Source organism: Marmota monax, unplaced genomic scaffold (assembly GCF_021218885.2).
Source record: "Marmota monax isolate L192 unplaced genomic scaffold, Marmota_monax_Labrador192_F-V1.1 WCK01_AAM20220418_F8-fsc00022, whole genome shotgun sequence".
NCBI classification, from domain to species: domain Eukaryota; kingdom Metazoa; phylum Chordata; class Mammalia; order Rodentia; family Sciuridae; genus Marmota; species Marmota monax.
The window spans coordinates 6,600,879-6,621,326 of NW_026695215.1; the positions used below are offsets into that span (position 1 = coordinate 6,600,879).

Genomic DNA, 20,448 nt, shown 5'->3' on the forward strand with positions numbered 1-20,448 from the left:
GCTCAAGAGATCCTCCTGCTTCAGCCTCCCAAAGATGAGTTAGCAACAGACGTTTATAGAGGGTTCTGGTCAGACCTTAGGTTCAAGGGAGGGTTTCTTGGAGAAGGTAGATTGCAGGCTGAGGATTCAAGAACAAAGAATGATGTGGAAGAAAAATAGAAAGTGTCCCAGGTAGAGAGAATGGAATTTCTGCCACCTACAGACAAAGGAATGTGATATCCCAAGAAATGATAGGGAAGTCAGGTGTTCCATGAGTGCAGGACAAGGAGAAATCCCAGAGAAGTGTGCTGTTGCCAGAGGTCTGCCCACACCAGCTTTCAGAGATGATGTTTTGATTGAGACAGAGATGTGCTTGATGAAATCAGGGGGCTTTTTGTATTTGAAATAAGTGGGGCAGTAATTGTTTTATAGCAGAATTAGGATTGTTCTAGTTTGATTTAAAAAGAAGAGGGACATTCTTCAAAAGTTCTCGAGTTTTCTTGGTCCCCTCTCCCGCCTTGAGATGGGATCTTACTGTTTTGCCCAGACTGGCCCTGAACTCAAACTTGTGGGCTCAAGAGATCCTTCTGCCTCAGCCTCCCAAGTAGCTGGAATGACAGGCACCAGCCTCCCTAGCTAGCTTTCCAAATTTTAACTAAATATTGGATAAGAATCTTTATCTTATCTCAGTTTCTAGTGTAGGGCATGACATAAATTATTTTATTATGTTCATGTTCTGCTTTTTTTTTTTGTGGGTGAATGACATTTAACTGAAGAAGACTGATTATCTACCTCACTGACCACCCACAGCAGGGGAGGAGGCAGCTGTGAGAAGTCACCTTTAGTTGCTCTCAGAGCTTGTATCTGCCTTTAGCAGAAATGGGATTGGAATACTTTCCTGCAGTCCCTGTGACGTGGAAGGTGTTACTGAAGTAGTCCAGGAAGGTTTTGTGGAGGAAGTTAGTGGTGACAGACTGCTAGTTGGTCTGCAGCTCTGGAACATTTCCTGGATAGAGGCATGTCTGTGAGCGCGCACCCACCTCAGCCATGTTCACCTGGCTGCCCTGTTCTCACCTCAGTCACCTCCTTCATGCTGCACTGCAGCACTCCCTCTCATGATTCGTTAAGAAAGCTTCGTTTTGCAAAATTAGAGTTGGAGAACAATAATCTGATACCAATGCACTGAATAAAAACACAAGAATTGCTCGATTTTGAATGTTGTTTTTCACCACCAAATCAACATGCCTGTCAGATTCTTTAATAAGTGCTTAGAGAAAAGTGATTTTGATTACTCCATGCCATACAACTCAAAGTTGATTATTTACCATAACATGGACTCACTGTCCCAGCGGGTATTACAGCAGGTAGAACACAGCCTGAAAGTAAAAGGTATCTGTCTTGGCTTTCTAACTCTGCCACCCCCTGCCTGCCTGTTTCTCTTTATTCTCTTCATCACAGACCTCCAGGAGACATATTAGGATCCATGCCCATCCCTTTTCTCTCCCCAGGAGGCCCCGTGCCTGCTGTTGAGCCCTCTTTCTCCTTAGACTTCCTCCTTTCTGCACCATCTCTCTGCTTGCACTCGCTGCTGACCTTCCCCATCTTCATTGACTGCTGGGAGTCCATCCATCTGACAGGAGCATCTTCATCTCCACCACCTGTACTTCTATTAGCTGGTGGATTGGGAGGGACTTGCTCCTGCCCTCTTCCCCCCTCCTGCTCTCCATTCACTTTAACATTGTTGGTGCTTGCCTGTCTCTCTCAGCAACAGGACAAGCATGCTCTAGCGTCTGCCATCTCTAGAAAACTCTCAGGCCTGCAGTCATTGTTCCATGTTTCTGATACCCTTCCAGCCTGCTTCTTCCTTCTCCAAGGTTTTTACTGCCTTTCATTCACTTTTTAAAAATATACAGCTTATTGAGATATACTATAGATATACTATGGAATTCACCCACTGAAAGTCTGTGATATAGTGGTTTAACACGCTTAAATAGATGTGTGGCCATCACCACAATGAATTGTAGAACATCTTCACCACCTTCAGAGGAAACCCTGTGTCTCCCCCAGCCGTAGGTGGACACTGGCCTCCCTGTCTCTGGTAGCTGGCCTGTCTCACACAGGTGGCAAGTCCCACACCCCATTTTTCTTCTATATGTTGGTTATTTTAAATACTTGCTCTTTCATATAAATTTGATAATGAGTTTTTCAAGTGTTGCTAAATAAATAATTAAATAGACTGACCAACTGAAAGAGCAGGACTTTAATAAAAATTACATTGATTCTATAGATTGATTTGGTAAAAAAAAAAATTATCTCTTAATGATGTGGGGTCTTTTTACCCTTGAGCATGATATAGCTGTGCATACATTTTTAAATCTTCTTTAGGGCCTATTAGTAAACTTTTACAATTTTCCTCCTAGGAGATTGGCACATCATTTGTTGGGCTCATTCCTTTATGCCTTAGGTCTTTATGCCATTAAGATGGGTATCCTTTTCACAATCACACTTTCTGTTCGTGGCTGATATGCAGAAATGCAGTTGAATTTTGAATATTGATCTCATAACCAACAAACTGTTAGTTTCTTTTTGTTGAGTTTTTGTTTCTTTCTTCCCCATTGTTTCGAGGGGGGGTTGTTTTGTTTTTTAATTTTTTCCTTCTTTTTTGGTGTCTTTTTTTTCTTATTACTACAGTGGCTAGAATTGCCAATGCCTAATAGAAATGGTGGTCAAAAAGGAGGTTTCACATATCTCCATTAAGTGTCATATTTGGCTTATTTGTTTTGGGTTTAGTTGGGTTTTTTTGTTTTTGATAGATTTCCTTTTTTTAAGACCAGAGGTGTTTTCTAGTTTGTCTTAATCAAATAAATGCTGCATTTTGTCCCGGCTTCAGTGTTTTCAGCTCATTGTTCTCTTTTGGTCAGAAAGTGTCATGAAGTCCACTGCTTCACCCTCACAAGCTGAACTGCCGCCCTACGACAGGCCCAGTCATCACACTCCTGGCTCCATTGTTCACAAACAGATCCTGTATGTTTGTGCACATGGGCACTCTCACTCTTTTTGCATCTGCATTCATGACTTGCAACTTGCTTCTGTAACTTTTTCTGGACTATTCCTTCCTGGGTTTAGAAGGAATATTATGATAGTTAAATGAGATAGGAAGTTGATTTTGTAACACCAAATTTTTTTTTTCCTTGAAATTTTGATGGAATTCTGTAAAAGCTTCTCAGTTTGGTATTTATAAAAAGATTTTTTTGCAAATGATTCGATTTCTGTATGTATTAAGGGACTGCTAGCACTGCTCACTCCATTCTTCATCTCAGTGGCACTTACTCCCTGTGATCCCACTGTAATCTCTGTTCAGCTCAGCAGTGTACTAGAGAACCTCATCCTCGAGTCCAGAACCTGAAGTTTTTGCTCTCCCACCTCCCTCTCTAGGGCACCTGCACATCGGCATCACTCCATTAACACGGCTTTGGCCCTGACCGCCACTGCGAGCTAGTCTGCACCTCAGGGCGTGGCTCCTCCTTTTCCACCTCTCAGCTTGCTCAACCCAGCTGACCACCCAGCTGATTTTCTGATAGTCCTCTGTTTTCTCTACTCAGTCTTGAGATCCTTTGAGAACTCAGTCCTCTTCTGTCTCTGTATATTCTTCTTAGGTGAATCTACTATTTTGCACTGGTATAATGCCTTATAGACACTTGATACTTCCAAATTTGTTCTTGGCCCAGATCTCACGTGAACTCCCCACTTGGAAATCTGGTGTGTATAGCTGTAGGTCACCTAGAGAGAGAATGCATATAAAGAGGAGGAAAGGGCCAAGATTGAGCCTGGGGTTCACTAGCCAGTATAGGAAAATGAGGAATTTGACATGAGAGTCAAAGTCTGACTTCGCAGACTTTGCAGTCAGCAGTCATTTGCAGTGGGTACTAGCTCAGTAAGTGTATTTACTACATGGATTTGCCATAGGCAGCAAAAGACACTGAAACTTTTCTTCTAAATTCACTTTCTGAGGGGGCTGGGGCTGGGGCTCAGTGGTAGAGAATTTGCCTAGCATGTGTGAGGCGCTGGGTTCGAGCCTCAGCACCACATAAAAACAAATAAATTAAGGTATTGTGTCTAACTAAAACTAAAAACAAAATTTAAAAAAATAAAATAAATCCACTTTCTGAGTATTGGGGTCAGATGGCCTTTTGATGTGTGTGATAGTAACTGCTTCAGGCACTTGTTTTGCTGCCTGTTTGCCATCTAAGTGCTTCTGGGTATTGACCTCAGATCCACCTGGCTGCAGCTCCAGCCCTGGGTCATCCTATGACACCTGATGAAGTGCTGAAAATTAATTGTGAGTTTGCTGTGGTTTCATTTTCATGGGTATATTCTCAGTGCCAACATTGTTAGGTGATAGTTTTTGATATTGAATAAGTCCAGGTAGGCCTGAAAGTGTGCTGTACATTCATACACAAGTATATATGAGTGAAATTCATATTGACAGCCAGTCAGTTGCAGGGTGGGGTTGTGTTCCTTCATTCTTTACTTGGATTAAAGTGGCATTTTATCCAACAAAAGTCGTGTTCCTGGCTGTTCAGCTATAGGTGCTACAAGCTCGTGAATATTTTTAAGAGATTTTAGCTTTTTCCACTTATATGGCCCGTTGTCAATTTCTGCTCAGGTTTCATGACATTATGGAATGGTTGCCACTAGCACTGCCCAATCTCCGTTCCCCGTCCTCAGAACACTAGTTGCCTGTTGTCGGTTGGCATGGAGTCCTAAGAATTGAAATGTGTGAAGTGTTGATAGAACCTCATGCCTTGGGCTGCTGTCCTCCCCTCCCCCACCCCATCACTGACAGACTTGTTCAATCTGCCATCTTGCCACTTTGCCTTCTTGGACTGCCTCCTTTGCCTCCAGTTTCAGAGCTCTTGTCCTACCTTCTCCCAGGTTTTAGCACTCACCAGTCCTGATCTTTCTATCATATCAGTTCCCATATCCTAGGTCTTTCCTTCCTGTCAGTCCTATAAGATCCTGTTCTCTTCCTTCCTGAAGAGCACCCCTGACTGGAAATCATATCTGCACTTAGCCTGTCCCTGTTACCTTCCTCTGAAGAACAGAGCATCATGCAAGATCTGCCCAGGATGATTCAATTCATGGTGAAGCTAGAATCTAGAGCATAATTGTCAGTCCTCCCACCTGTAAACAGAACTGGGCTTGCCTATTATTTTGCAAGTTCATGACTTAAAGCATTGCTATTTTTTCATCAAAGAACACTATTAGCAGAAGGAAACTAGTGATTAATATTAATATTGTTTGGCTCCTATAATTGATTTCCCTCAAAGTTGCTGAGGGATGGACTGAAATACGTCCATTTCCCATTTGTTAATTCCTTCATTTCTTTGTGTATACTCTACTCTGCTCCTTATCTTACCTGAAGGGCTCTGTGTGTCTCAGTTTAATCCAGCAAAAGTGAGGATTGGGTATGGTTTGCTTTACTGATACCATATTATATTCAAAATTGGTTAAAATATGGAAATTTTTTTCCATTTTTGGAAAGGGTCTGATTATCTCAATGTAGATTTCCAGTTGAAAAGTTGGCTGTCCTTTTTTTCTTAGAGTAGAATTGTTCAAATGAAATCATTAGGTTATCTCACCAAAATATTTTAATTTAATAATTATACAGCTATGCATACAGTTTATAGCTCTTATTATCATTTAATATTCATAACATTGTCCAAGAGATGTGAAGCTTATCAAAAGTTAGCAAAAATAAATTAGACCCAATAAGAATCCTTCATATTCCGTGATTCCACCTGATCAACTGTATTTCCTCATACAGAAACACAGGGTCTGCCCTACCTTAATAACAAAGATCATGCAGTGTTTGGGGTTTTTCTTGAGTAAAAGCAACAATCTTATTTGCATTTCTTTGAAGGAAAAAGCTGAAATGAGAACAGATGATTGGAAAAATGACTGACAGATGAGGAGAGACTCTAACCGCAGATTTCAGGATTTAATTTAGGATGTGTGGGTGCGACTTCTCAAATGAGAATTTGAAAAATGGAGATTTTTGTCTATTTTACTTGGGGTCTCTGTGCCCAGCTGTGTGCCCTGGTCAAGAATTTCTCCAGTGCATGCTCCCCGTGATGCCTAGAGGTGGTGGGGAAGAAGTGCGGAGGCTGGAGAAGGGTGTCCAGCATGGGGAGACCAAAGTAACAAGTTCTAGTACTCTGCAGAACAGAGGGAGGACTGTGGTTCACAATAGCCTGCCTGCTCCACATATGAACAGCTAGAAGAAGGGGCTTAGAGTCTCTACACACAAAGTAACAATGCAGAGGTGGGACCTTAACTTCCCTGATTGGATCAGTGCATGTGATAGACATGTATTTTGTTGTTTGTTTCTTTGGGTGTTGGGTATTGAGCCCAGCGGTACTATATCATGGAGCTACATTCCCAGTCCTTTATAGTTTTTATTTTGGAATGGCCTTGCTAAGTTGCAGAGGCTGGCCTCAAACTTGCCGTCTTCTGCCTCAGCCTCCCAAGTTACTGGGATTACAAGCAAGCATGTACTACTGTGCCTGGCTGTATATATGTATTGAAATATCACACTGTACCCTATTAATACATATTATTATGTGTCAATCAAAGACATTTTTTTAATGTTTAAAGAGATAGAAATGTTAACCACCCTGATTTGATTATTATACTCTCTGTATATGTATCAGATTTTTCACAGTGTACCTAGTAAATTTCTACAACTAAAATATTTTTAAAATGTATGAATCTGTGCATTCATTCACCTTTGGTTCTTTAGAGTCCCTCTAGTATGCCTTCTCTACCAGCCTGTCTGACTTTTTCTATCATCAGTGACACCTGAATAAATTTACTCTCCACTCCCCACCAGAAAAAAAAATTTAAAAACACTTATCATCACCATGTTTTAGTCATTTAGACCATTATCATCTTGCATGGCAGTTCCTTTATAACACAGTGGAAATATGGCTCAGTTGTTGGTTCTGAAACCAGAATTAAAATTTGCAGTAGCAGCATCTCTTTGTGATAAATAACATCTTTACAACTTGATCAGTTCCCAAAAACTTTATAAAGTTGACTTAAGTAATAAACAGTGTTTTTTTTATTTTAAGTATTATATTTTAATTATTATACTCCAAATACATTTGGAGATCACCTCATTTTATTAATCACTTATTTCAACTCATTCCTGATGCTTCCTTCCACTGTGCCAAAGAGAAGACTAGAGTCGGCATATGCACTTATATGCATTCAAGAAAAGTGTCCCAGGCTTTTTATTACTTCTCATTTCCACCTTGTTGGTTTTCAAGTTTCAATACTTTTTTTTTTCAAAGAAATAAGGATTTAAGGGCTGGGGAAGTAGCTCAGTGGCAGAGTACTTGCTTAGCAGGCATGAGGCCCTGGGTTCATCCTCAGCACCACAAAAATAAATAGACAAATAAGAATTAAAACTTGAGACAATTATCCTAGATAAAGAACCAAGTGTGAAATTTCAGTTACTCTGTTTTTACTAGTTTTTCTACCCTTGCAAATGTTTATGAAATATTTATAATAGCCGCTGTGAAAATTTTATTTTCTCTAATTTGTTAAAAAAAAGTGTAACTTTAGTACAATGATGTATTACATTTTTCATGAAAAATCATGAAGATATCTCTATATTTGAACCTAATGTCAATATAAATTTGTGAGGTCTTATTTTTCTATTAATACCTATATTTTGTAATGTATGTGATATGTTTTATATATGTTTGTCATAGATGCATTTGACTTCATTTATATATTCACAGAGATTTATAGAGAGGCATTAAAAAACAGGCATAGTCAGTTAGTTATATATAAAGGTTATTGAGGATGCAACGATATAAAAGATAGAAGAACCTAGTAATTGCCTTTAAGATCAGAGCACAAAGCATTAGTTTGGATTTTACAAGGCCAGCCAGCAACAAAAGAGCAGTAATTTATGAGCTCAGCGTAAAAGAATAGCATAATTGCATTAAAAATTAATGCTAATGAACACTAAAATGGGGAAGGTGGGTATGATGAAAGTTTGTATTCATCTTTCCTGGTTTGAATGATGGCTAGTGGCTTGATTAATGGCTTAATTTCTATCAATTAGCGGGGAAAAATCTCCTGCGAGACAAGGGTAAATTGAGCATTGAATTACATATCTTGCTTTTGTGTGCTAAGAAAAAAGAGCTGCGTATCTCTGATATTAGCCACAGTGACAAATGTGGTGTGCCCCGCAATGTCTGCATTAGCTCTCCTGACAGGCGAGTTGTGTGTGGTTATGGGGTGTTTGGAGATGGTTGGCAGACAGCATTCGCTGTGAGCTCCTTAGAAACACACAACTCTTCCATTTACAGAATTTTAATTAGAGTCAGTAAGAATTCTAGAATTAAAGTGGACAGCAAACAGCAACTGCAGATTCTGTGTTCAGACCTACTAATCTAGAATATCTCAAAGTATCTTCCTTTCTTTCCCTCTGTTAAAATAAGCAAACTTCCAGCCGCTCTAGTTTTGCTGGAATTGTTATTTCTTCCCACTCTGTTACAGTGGATTTCACTGCCTAGCTTTATTGTGTCTGAAACAAAATGTAAGGCAGTGGTCTATAGGGTTGTTCTGCATAGTGGTTGTTGGTTCAGCCCAATTCACAGATATTCTAGCTTTTGTAATTGCAGTTGCTACATAGCAAATAACCAACTACTTGGCTTTGAAAATACCCTACTTTGGTTGTTTGCTAGTTTTCTAGAAACTGTATTTTTTAAATTTATTTTTAAGGGTTTATATATATGTATATTTGGGGGGGGGTGCTGGGGATTGAACCAAGGTCCTTGTGTATTTGAGGCAAGCACTCTACCAACTGAGCTAAATCCCCAACCCTAGAATGTAATATATTTAAAATTTTTTTCAAACATGATTCTGAAAATATAGGTCTGTGATCTAGCTCAAGATAATGCAAGAGAACACAAGACTTCTCTCCACATGACACTTGCTCCGTTATGCTATGCTGAATGGAGAGGCATTAAAATGCAGATGCAAAACAGCACTAAGAACACTGCTATTTCTAGTAAATGAATGGGATGGGAGAATAATTTGTTGCTTGGAGAGAGTAAGCAGAGAATTTATTTGACTAGGAAATGATGACTGGATCACAATTCAGAGACTGGGTCCCAGTTCTGCCACCAGCCAGCCATATGGCCTTGGCCAAGTTGCTTAGCAGCCTCAGTTTCTCATCTTCATGGGGAGAACAATCGGTTCACCTCTTGCCCTTACGATAGAGAAACTAGGCAGTTCCCTGGAAATGCTTAGCAAGTGTCCAAGGGTAAGTCCCTCTTTATTTTTTTTAATATTTATTTTTTAGTTGTAGTTGGACACAATACCTTTATTTATTTATTTATTTTTATGTGGTGCTGCGGATCCAACCCAGGGCCTTGCGTGTGCTAGGTGAGCACTGTACCACTGAGCCCCAGCCCCAGCCCGGTAACTCCCTCTTTCTGCTCCTTTTATTGCTTCTTCTACCAGAACAGCTTACCTGGCTTTTTTTTAAACAACCATTTAAATGAAAAATTGGCCTCTGACCTTCCCCATTAGAAAGGCATTAAAAATAATGAACAAAATGAAAATTTCTGTGGACTGATTGAGCATGGTGGTACACACCTGTCATCCCAGCTGCTTTGGAGGCTGAAGCAGCCTCATACAGCTAGTGAGACCCTGCCTTAAAAAAAAAAAAAAAAAAAATGGCTAGGGGTGTAGCTCAATTGTAAAGCACCACTGGGTTCAATTCCCAGTACCAGAAAAAAGCAAATTTCTGTGGACCTGCCAACACTGGGCAGAAACACATTGGCTATGAATTGCGGTCTCTGTTACTGTGAGCAGTTTGTTGCAGACATCCATGAGGAAGTGGCAGAACCTCTCTCTCGGGCCACTGTCACCTATCGGCTGAACACCACTCTCCTCAGCCCATGGCATTTAGTGGAGTTGGGGGGCTTCATGTCTCAGTGGCCAAGAGGCCTGGAATGGGCCTTTCGTGTCTTCTCAGAGATGTGCATGGCCTGTCCCATGTCCTCCACTCCCTGTCCCCATGCTGACCATGTCATGGTACACAAGAGATGTGTGAGCCAAAGCTAGCCACTAGCCTGGCTACCAGCTTTACACCAACCTGTCCGAAAGTTGTATATTCACACTTCTTAGCTGGCTTCATAGTACTAAATAGCTATTGCTTGTTAAGTGCTTTTAATAGTTGGCCCTGCACTGAGCTCGAGTCTCACCTCAGAGTTTCACAGGGCAGCTGCAGAGGAGCCACAGTGTCAGGGAGCTCTTTCCTGGGCACCTTACCTTGTTAGTGTCCTTTAACTTTCATGTAGTTGACAAATGAATATGGGCTGCTTGCTAAGTCACAGCACCCTTGGCTAAATTCTGGAGGTTAAACCAGGAGGAAGTTACTGCCAGGGTGAGAGGCATACCAAGGCCACTGGTGTAGGGAAGAGGCAAGGAGGGCATCATCAGAAGCGGGCCTAGGGATGCTTCAGCAAGGCAGGGTGCTGGGTTACGAGTTTGCTTGGCCTGGATGCCTAGCTCACTTGCACTTATTGGAATGGGTGGCCAAAATTCTTTCAGTGGCACAGTCACCTCAGATTATTCCTGTCACTTAATCTGACATAGTAAACTATTCAAGGTGAGTTGGTCTTGGACCCATCCGAGGGGGCTATTAGGAGAGACGCCTGAGAGTCTCAGCATCTGTTATAACACAATAGCCCTGTAGCTGAGTTTCTGCATGACTAACAAGCTAGACCTGTTCCACCTAAGGAGTTTCCTAGTCTTTCAATTTATTTGTGGTATCTGTTCTAGAAATCGGTTCCCAGGGTATTGGTCCTGTGAATAACCTTAGAAGTTGGGATTGGATAGATATATAATGCACACTTTGTAGAACTTTCAAAAGAAATATTGAAAATGTTATTTTTTAAAAGGAAAGAAATAGTTGTGTTTTCTTACAATTTGTGTCCATGAGAAATTGTTCTGATAACTTTAGAATTCAGGTAAGATTTATGAGATATTTTGTTTGCATGTAAATGTTATTAAGTAGCATACAAGTCGCTTGTTACTGGCACTTTACACTTCTTGTAAAGCAATTGAAAATGCTTTACATTTCAAAGGATTTTTTTAAGTATATATGTTGTATGACCAAAAGGAATTTAATAGGTGTTTCCATTCTTGACAAAAATTTGAGTCAAGTTAATCTGAAAATAAGATAATCTTTTGTATTATTCATGTATTCGTAGCAATATTATTAGTATATAATTTTTTTTCCTGGAAGAGTATATCATAAGAAACTCAATAACTGGGGCCAACTGACCCAAATTCTCTAACATAAAATGCATTTTAACTTTGGGGAAATTCATAAAATATTAATATTTGAGAGGAGTCAGTTGAGTATGAGACCTTTGTGTTCAAGTTATCTTTCATTAAACTCCTGGACATTGCATCTTGTGCAGTAGCGCCATCTGCTTTCATGAACACAGAATTGCTATGAGAGGGGGCTGGTTTATGTTCACAGGCCGCCCATGCACTACAGATGAAAATGTCTTTTCAAATGAAAAGTTTACATTAGGCCACATCATCTTTACTTAGTAATTTTAAATTTGTACGCTAGTTGATAGTATTTTAAAACAAACCCTGTAAGTGTTATAACACGAAATTGATTGTCAAATATAACTTGAAGTAGCAGGAAAGCCTCGTCATTAGTGATATAACATCAATAGTAACTAATAAGACACTTGACTTTAATTTTTTATCACAAAAAAAACAAAATTATTTTTTATTCAGTGAGTTAGTATTGATTTTTTATTTTGGTCTCAAATGACAAGGCTTTCTGATTTTTTTTTTTTTATTGTGAAATGCGTATCTCTTCTGACATCTGACAAACAGCATACAAAAGTCCTTTTATTTACCAGTAATATGTTTGTAAAAAGTTGTTAAGTGCAAATGAATGTGTTTCCTCCCTTTTTACATGTCAACGTCGTAAACCAACCGGTAGTCTTGATTCGCCCCCAAACTTGGGTATGTGTCTTTATTTACTTCATGGCTGGGGCTTAAAAATACTTTTGTAGGCTGAGTGTGTGTGCAGAGCATCCTGGCATTGGTACAATACTTCTAAACAAACCTGTGTGTGTAACTTAAGAGACTGAACTTAAAACAACACAATGCATGTTATTGATGTGTGTTTTCTGCCTCCTACAGTGACGGGCCATACTCAGGACACACGATTGCAGACATTGATACGAGGACTTTGAGTACAAAGCAACCAATGTCTGTTGTTTTCAGACAACATATTGCTAAGCTGTTATAAGGCCAAAAATGTGAATCTCCCTTGAGTCTTTCAAATTCTAATTCAAACGTTACTCTTACCACCAGGAAGACAGTCCCCACACTGAGAGATAAAAGCTGTGCTGGCTTATTTCCACATGCAGTCAGGCAGACCCGCTTACTCTTCTCTGCCCTGTCACTTAGTCCTGAGGTGATTTTCAGAGAAGCCCAGAGATAATGCTGTGCTCTCTAATCTTTCCCCTTCTTCCCTCTGATTTCTGCACTACTGTTTTAATAAGCACACTGGCCATTTGGACAGCTTCTGTAGCAACACATTTATTAGGAGATGGTCGTATTTCCAAATTTAAAGCCATAAACACTACAAACTTTAGACATCAGTACAGTTTTGTGAGTTCACCTCTGACATTAAATACTAATGATGTTGCTTTGCACATCCAGATGGGAGCATGCTAGAGAAAAAATCCAAGATGTCCACATCTGAATTGATACATAGACATCATCCTGAGATCAGAAATAATGTCTTTTGGTTGGGAATCAGTGATGGGGAAGTAATCCTGCTGGCACAGCTAATCGGAACCTAGCCAAGCAAAGCTTTTTTTCACACTGACGAGGAAGTAGCATCAGATGGAATGGTGCCCTGTCTGTCATATCAACAGCACTACCCGTGTGGTAAATTTTAAAACCACCCACTGGTAAGGGAGTGTTGGCAGTGATCAGAGCCGGGCAGAGCCCTCGTCCCCATGCTCAGCATGTGCACAGGGAAGGCCCTGAGTGTGTGGAGCATTGGCCCTCTGGGCACTTTGCCCAGCTTGCAGTTGTGTAGACAACACTGTCTTTTAGTGGTGGTGCATTGGTTGCAGCAGCCACATCCCAGCATGCCATGCACAACTCCCCACCTGAGGAGAGACCAGACACAACTGCAAAGGAGCTGCCTAAATCATGATTTGTGATTGGACAGAAGTTAAGACAAAGACTTTTAAGAAAATATTAATTCTTATTGAACCTAGATTATCAAATTTATTATTTTTTATGTTGATCTCTATAGCAGCATTTAACCTTCTCAGCTTAGAGCTACTGAGATGTAAGTATTGCTTTGCAGCCTAAATCCCAAAATTGGTAGGTGATTTAGCCGTGCATACGATGGCTCCTATGTATTCGTATCAGCTCAGAGAGAGTGTTAGCAGTTTTTCTGCCCAGCTAACATGAACAAGAAGATTCAAAAATAGAAAATGATGTATGCACATGGCTGCTGATTAAGCACTGTGATAGCAAAAGACTTGAAATGACTCAGTTAATTGGGCATTAGTAGCAAAAACTACCATAAAAATACATTGCTACGCAGATGCAAAATACAATGATGACATCTCTAAGCTGCTAGAGAGTTATAGTGAAAAAAGTTATACATATAAGAGTGTGGTAAACAAATTTTGTATAGTAAGAAGAGAAAGTATACTTATATTTTCAGAAATAAACAATGGAAAGATAATTTTAAACTTAATAATAATGATTACCTATGGATTGGAGAGAGAGCTGGAGCCATGGAATATGAAAAGAAACCTAGATCTCTGCATGATGATATTTTAAGTTTGAACTAGGAGAGACCTAACCTGCCGCATGGCTGCTGGTTGCTCAGAGTCTCCGCAGCCGAAGGCGGCCTCCGAGGCGCCGGTGGTAGGAACAGTCGGCGTCCTGCCTTGCTTAGAGCTGCCCACCTATGCAGCTGCTTGTGCTCTGGTGAACAGCCGCTACTCCTGTCTGGTGGCCGCGCCGCACCGACGGCACATCGCCCTGTCGCCCCGCTACCTTAACCGGAAACGCACCGGTATCCGAGAGCAGCTGGATGGGGAGCTCCTGTGCTATTCCGAGAGTCTTTTAGGTGTCCCTATTGCATATGATAACATCAAAGTTGTGGGTGAACTGGGAGATATATATGATGATCAAGGACACATTCATCTTAACATTGAAGCTGATTTTGTTATTTTCAGCCCTGAACCTGGGCAAAAGCTTATGGGTACAGTTAATAAAGTGTCTTCTAGCCACATTGGCTGTTTGGTACATGGGTGTTTTAATGCTTCAATCCCTAAACCTGAACAGATGTCAGTTGAGCAGTGGCAAACCCTGGAGATAAACGTGGGTGATGAATTAGAATTTGAAGTATTTCGTTTAGACTCAGATGCTGCTGGAGTATTTTGCATTCGAGGAAAAATAAATATTGCCTGTTTGCAGTCCAAGCACCCTAATGTTTCTGAAGAAGTAACAGAAACTCTAACTGAAGAATCTGTTGAAAAAATTCCAAAGAAAAAGAAAAAGAAAGATCCAGAAATTTATGAAGTAAATGATGGTGTCACAGAGCCAGCAGATTTTACAGGTATCACTCCAAAGGAAGAGGAAGAGCTACAGGTTAGTAATGACATGAATGGCCTCTGTGAGGAAGAGCCAAAGAAAAAGAAGAAGAAGAAGAAGCACCAGGAAGATCAGGATCCTATTTTTCAGTGCAGTGACTCCAGTGGTTACCAAAGTGACCATAAAAAGAAAAAAAAAGAAAAGAAAACATAGTGAAGAGGCTGAACTTACACCAGTTCTGGAATGCTCACCTAAGAAGAAACAAAAAAGTAATTAGTGCATTTTAAATAGGATAGTTGATAAAGGAGTTTTGAAAAATGTTTATGTTGTGCTGGGTGTGGTGTTACACATTTGTAATCCCAACTACCCAGGAAGCTGAGAGGTCAGTCTGGGCAACTTAGTGAGACTTTGTCTCAAAAAGAGCTGGGGATGTAGCTCAGTGCTAGATAGTGCTCCTGGGTTTAATCCCCAGCACTATAAAATAAAAAGGCATATGGATACCAGTAATTTATAAAACAGGGAACACTTGATTAGGAATTGGAGGGTTTTTGTGCTAACTGGCTAATTTGGATAGGACCCATGTTATTAAATTGCCATTTTATTGTAGACAAAATAAAATGGTAAGAGCTACTCTCATTCTCAACGCTTGCATTCTTCCAGATGTTAACTTTCCACATAAAATTTTCTTTGCATGCTGAAGATTAGCAGACATACTCTATAGTACAATGTTATTGCTATCATTAAGGAACAAGTTTGGGATTTCCCCCTGCTCTGATAATAGGTGTCACCTTTAGTCATTTTATGCTGTTTTGCTTATTTTGTTTTCTTTAATCACAGCGGTTAGTGTTTCTGTTGTTTAACTTAAAAAAATTATTTGCCAAAGGAGCTTCTGAAATGTCTAGAACCCTTGAGTACCATGCCACTGTCGACTGGTACATAACAGTATTTACTATACTCTCCTTTGAGGTGTGTGTGTGTTTTAAATTCTGAAAATTGATGGAAAGTGCTCTTACCTTGTACTTGTTTATTTGTGCCTCACTTGTGTTGAAGGAAGAAAGTAGATGAAGATAGGATAAATACAATACTGACCAGTGGCAAATTTCTTGATTACTTTTTATTTGTTGAAGTAGGCCATAAGAATTGTTTTAAAGAGGAGATTAAGAAGATGTTGATGTTTTGTGACTTACTGGAAAACAGTAATGAAATGAGAACTGTTTGAGGCTGATAATCAGTATGTGTCTGTGCATTTATTTTACCAGTGCTGTAATGGAAAACAAGGTAAATAAATGTAGTTCCTTCCCTCATGGAATGTCATAGGAGAAACAGACGCACACAAACAGTATTAGTAAGGAAATACAGAACATTACTAATTGTGTCAAATGCTATGAAGCAAAAACTTGACCACTCCTATTACTTGTGTTAGTATCTGCAAACAGTCAAATGGTTCAGTTGACTCCTCCATGTCAGTCATTTTGTTGCCATTCTTCTAGTACCGGACATAGTGCTAGGCTCACAATTATCAATTTAATATCTGATAATGAGTAAATTCTGCTACTGAACTGTCTAATCTATAAGAATAAGATGGAGTTTGGCAAGTAACAGACAGCTCACAATATGTTGTCTACAAGTAGATGTGCCAGACAATGGAAAGGTGCAAGACAATGTTGAGATGCATTAGCCCTTGAAATGTGACTAATCCAAATTGAAATACATTGTCAGTATCAAATATATATCATCAAAATTGGGATATAAACTATATCTATTTTTATATTAGTAAAATTAAAATATTTTTGGTTTAATGGGTTAAATAAAATGTTAACTTCAAAAAAAAAAAAAAAAAGTTTGAACTAAACATTATTGTTTTTTTCAATTAAAAAACAAACATTAGGGGCTGGGGTTGTAGCTCAGCGGTAGAGCACTCACCTAGCACAGGGGAGGCCCTGGTTTCGATCCTCAGCACCACATAAAAAATAAGTAAATAAAATAAAGGCATTGTGTCCAACTACAACTAAAAAATACTTTTAAAAAAATCATTATCACCAAGCAAGACCTAAAAAATCAAAACAAATTAAACAAACGAACCTATATCAAATTTCTAGCATAATTGCGAGAATTGGGAGGGCTAAGGCAGAAGGATCACAAGTTCAAGGCCAGCCTCAGCAACTTAGCAAGGTCCTAAGCAACTTAATGAGACCCTGTCTCCAAATAAAAAAGAAAAAGGCTGGGGATGTAGCCCAGTGGTGAAGTGCCCTGGATTCAGTCCCTAGTATTTCCAAAGAAAATTATACCGTGTTAATAAATCTGTTGCCAGTATCAATGATTATCTTGTTATTTGAAACTAATACATATTCACAAGGAAAAACAAATGAGTACTTTCGATTGTGTTATTAAGACCTAAGATTTTTAGAGTAGCAGAAAAATATGTAAATTTAAAAGACTATGAATCCTCTGATCTTTGGTTGGTTGGCAGTATCAGCATGAACTCATATTTATTCTTCTGCTTTGAAAGTATATATCTTATCCCACCCCTAGGAAGACTCAGGAGCAATGGCGGTTCAGTAGCAGTGACACCCTCCATGCCAGGTCTGAATGTCATTCCCCATCAAAAGGAGTCCAGGCTCTTCAGAGCAATGGCTCATTTCAGGGCTGGGGCAAGAAATTAAGAGGATTCTGGGTTGTGTTGCCACACCTTGTAACTACCAGGGATCAGGCACCACTTGGAGCATTTCAAGCACCAACATGGGGAACTACTTACTGAGGACTGAAATATAGTGGGCCTATAAATATTCTGAATTCATAGTGGTTGTTTTTGATCATGTCCAGACCAAAATTGATTTTTAAAAAAGGGAAAGAATCAAGCCTTTCTTATGACTTTTATGACTTTTCTATATAGGCTGTATTTCAGGGCCACCAAATAGGATAAGCTCTTCATTACAGAAGAGTCAGAGCTGATAAAGGCAGGAACAATACTAGAATTAGAAAGCTACCATTTTACAGCCTCTAATGAAATAATTGATCTGAGAACCAAACATCGACATTACTGGAACCATTAAGTGAAATTTTGATGAATTTTATGGTGGAGGCTCAGGCTGGTCAATCTTTTTTTTTAATTTTATTTTTATTCTAATTTGCTATATATGACGACAGAATGTGTTACAATTCATATTACACATAGAGAGCACGTTTTTCATATCTCTGATTGTACACAAAGTATATTCACACCATTCATGTCTTCATACATGTACTTAGGGTAATTATGTCCATCTCATTCCACCATCTTTTTTACACCCCTTGCTCTCTCCCTTCCCCTCCCTCCCCTTTGCCCTATCTAGAATAACAAATAACCCAATCAATAAATGGGCAAAGGAACTAAGCAGACACTTCTCAGAAGTGATATACAATCAATCAACCAACAAATATATGAAAAAGTGTTCAACATCTCTAGCTATTAGAGAAATGCAAATCAGACTACTGTAAGATTTCATCTCACTTCAGTCAGAAAGGCAGCTATTAAGAATACAAACAACAATAAGTGTTGGTGAGGATGTGGGGGAAAAGGTACACTCATACATTGCTGGTAGGACTACAAAATGGTGCAGCCAATATGGAAAGCAGTATGGAGATTCCTTGGAAAACTTGGAATAGAACTACATTTGACCTGGCTATCCCACTCCTTAGTCTATACCCAAAGGACTTAAAAACAGCATACTACAGGGACACAGCCACATCAATGTTTATTGCCCCACAATTCACAACAGCTAAAGCGTGGAACCAACCTAGATGCCTTTCAGTAGATGAATGGATAAAGAAATTGTGGTATATATACACAATGGAATATTACTCAGCAACAAAAGAATAAAATCATGACATTTGCAGGTAAATGGATGGAGTTGGAGAATATAATTCTAAGTGAAGTTAGCCAAACTCAAAAAAACAAATGCCTAATGTTTTCTCTGATATAAGGAGTCTGATTCATAGTGGAGTAGGGAGGGGAAGCACTAGAAGATTAGACGAACTCTGGTCAATCTTAACATCACTAAGAGTGGGAGAAGCACCAGCTAGTGGGACATGTGGGGACTTAAGCTGTGGCTCCCACCGTATGTTTTTGACCAAAGGAAATTGAACCTGAATGCTTTCCATAATAGGTTAAATGATCCTTTGAGATAAAGTCAATCAGATCCACAATACAGGACATTGTGTGGAACAATCCGGTTCCTTGGACCAGTATATGGCTGTGAAAGAGAAGCATGGTACACTGTATATAGTAGAAAGGAACTGAAGGTGTGAGGGGCATACTCCTTGTTTGTACCCCAGTTCACATGAGCTGAGTGAAGACTCTGCTAGACAGTCATTCACATTTTGCATGGATGTGTTATAGTATGTCCAAATGTGAAAATGATACTACAGATAGGTTGTCAAAGTCCTTATCTGTTAGCAATACCAACCAAGGTACTTAAGGGTAACAGCATGACATGAGTCTCAAGAGAAAAAGTTCTTATTATAGCTTAACTATAATATAATGTCTTTTCATCCAGTTAATTTTTTTCTTTTCTTTCTGTTTATTTTGCTTGTTCATTTGTTTGCTCTTACTGGTGCATTATAGTTGTACATAAAAATTGGGTTCATTTTGACATAATTATGTATGTCCCTCCCCTCCTCTGTCCCCCCCTCCTCCTCCTCCTCTATTCTACTGATCTACCTTGCACTCATTAGTATGTTTTTTTCTCTTTTAATTTTTTTATTAGTTGCTCAAAACATTACAATGATCAGTATGTTTTTAATTGATGCTTTATAGCCATACATAAAGATGGAATTCACAGTGGTATATTTATACACGCACATAGCATATTTTTTTCTCTTTCCTGTCCCTTCACCCTCCATCTCCTCCTAATCCACTGATCTTCCTTCTATCTTTATGAACCCACCACCACCAACACCACTTTCTGTTTTTTTATTTTGATCTAGCTTCCACATATGAGAGAACATCTGACCCTTGATTTTCTCAAATGTTTTTTTTTTTTTTTCTTAGCATGATGTTCTCCAGTTCCATTCATTTACCAAAAAATGCCATAATTTCATCCTACTTTATGGCCGAATAGAACTCCATTGTGTATGTATACCTCATTTTCTTTATCCATTCATCCACTGACAGGCACCTGGGCTGGTTACATAACTTGGGTGTTGTGAATTGCACTACTATAAATATTGATATGCCCTTATCACTATAGTATGCTAATTTTAGTTCTTTTAGAGAAGTACGAAAGAGTGGGATATCTGGGTCATACAGTGGTTCCATTTCTAAGTTGTTTTTTTTTTTTTTTTTTTAGGAATTTCCATGTGCTTTCCAGAGTGGCTGTACTAGTCTGCAGTCCCACTAATAATGTATGAGTGTCCCTTCCCCCACATCCTTGTCAGCATTTATATTATGGCTGCCACAAATGACTAGAGTGAGATGAAATCTCAATGTAGTTTTGATATACATTTCCCTAACTGGTAAGAATGTTGAGGGCTGGGGTTATAGCTCAGTTGTAGAGCGCTTACCTTGTACATGTGAGGCTCTGGGTTTGATCCTCAGTACCACATAAAAATAAATAAAATAAATAAAGATATTGTGTCCATCTTAAAAAAAAAAAGAATGTTGAACATTTTTTCATGCATTTGTTGGCCATTTGTGTTTCTCCTTTTGAGAAGTGTCTGTTTACTTCTTTTGCCCATTTTATTATTGTGGGTATTTTGAGTGTGTGTGTGTGTTTTAAGTCTTCAAGTTTTATATATTCTGGT

At 39.2% G+C, this 20,448-nt stretch overlaps 2 protein-coding genes across 2 annotated transcripts in view; both read left to right on the top strand.

The window, feature by feature from the left end:
* Window positions 1–20,448, top strand: part of Rsrc1 (arginine and serine rich coiled-coil 1) — a 393,370-nt gene that overhangs the window by 363,988 nt on the left and 8,934 nt on the right. The window lies entirely within an intron of this gene.
* On the top strand, window positions 8,814–15,971 carry LOC124084329 (DNA-directed RNA polymerase I subunit RPA43). Its single transcript, XM_046431495.2, has one exon. It carries the CDS (start codon window positions 13,939–13,941, stop codon window positions 14,878–14,880), a length of 942 nt encoding a protein of 313 aa, XP_046287451.1. The 5' UTR covers window positions 8,814–13,938; the 3' UTR covers window positions 14,881–15,971.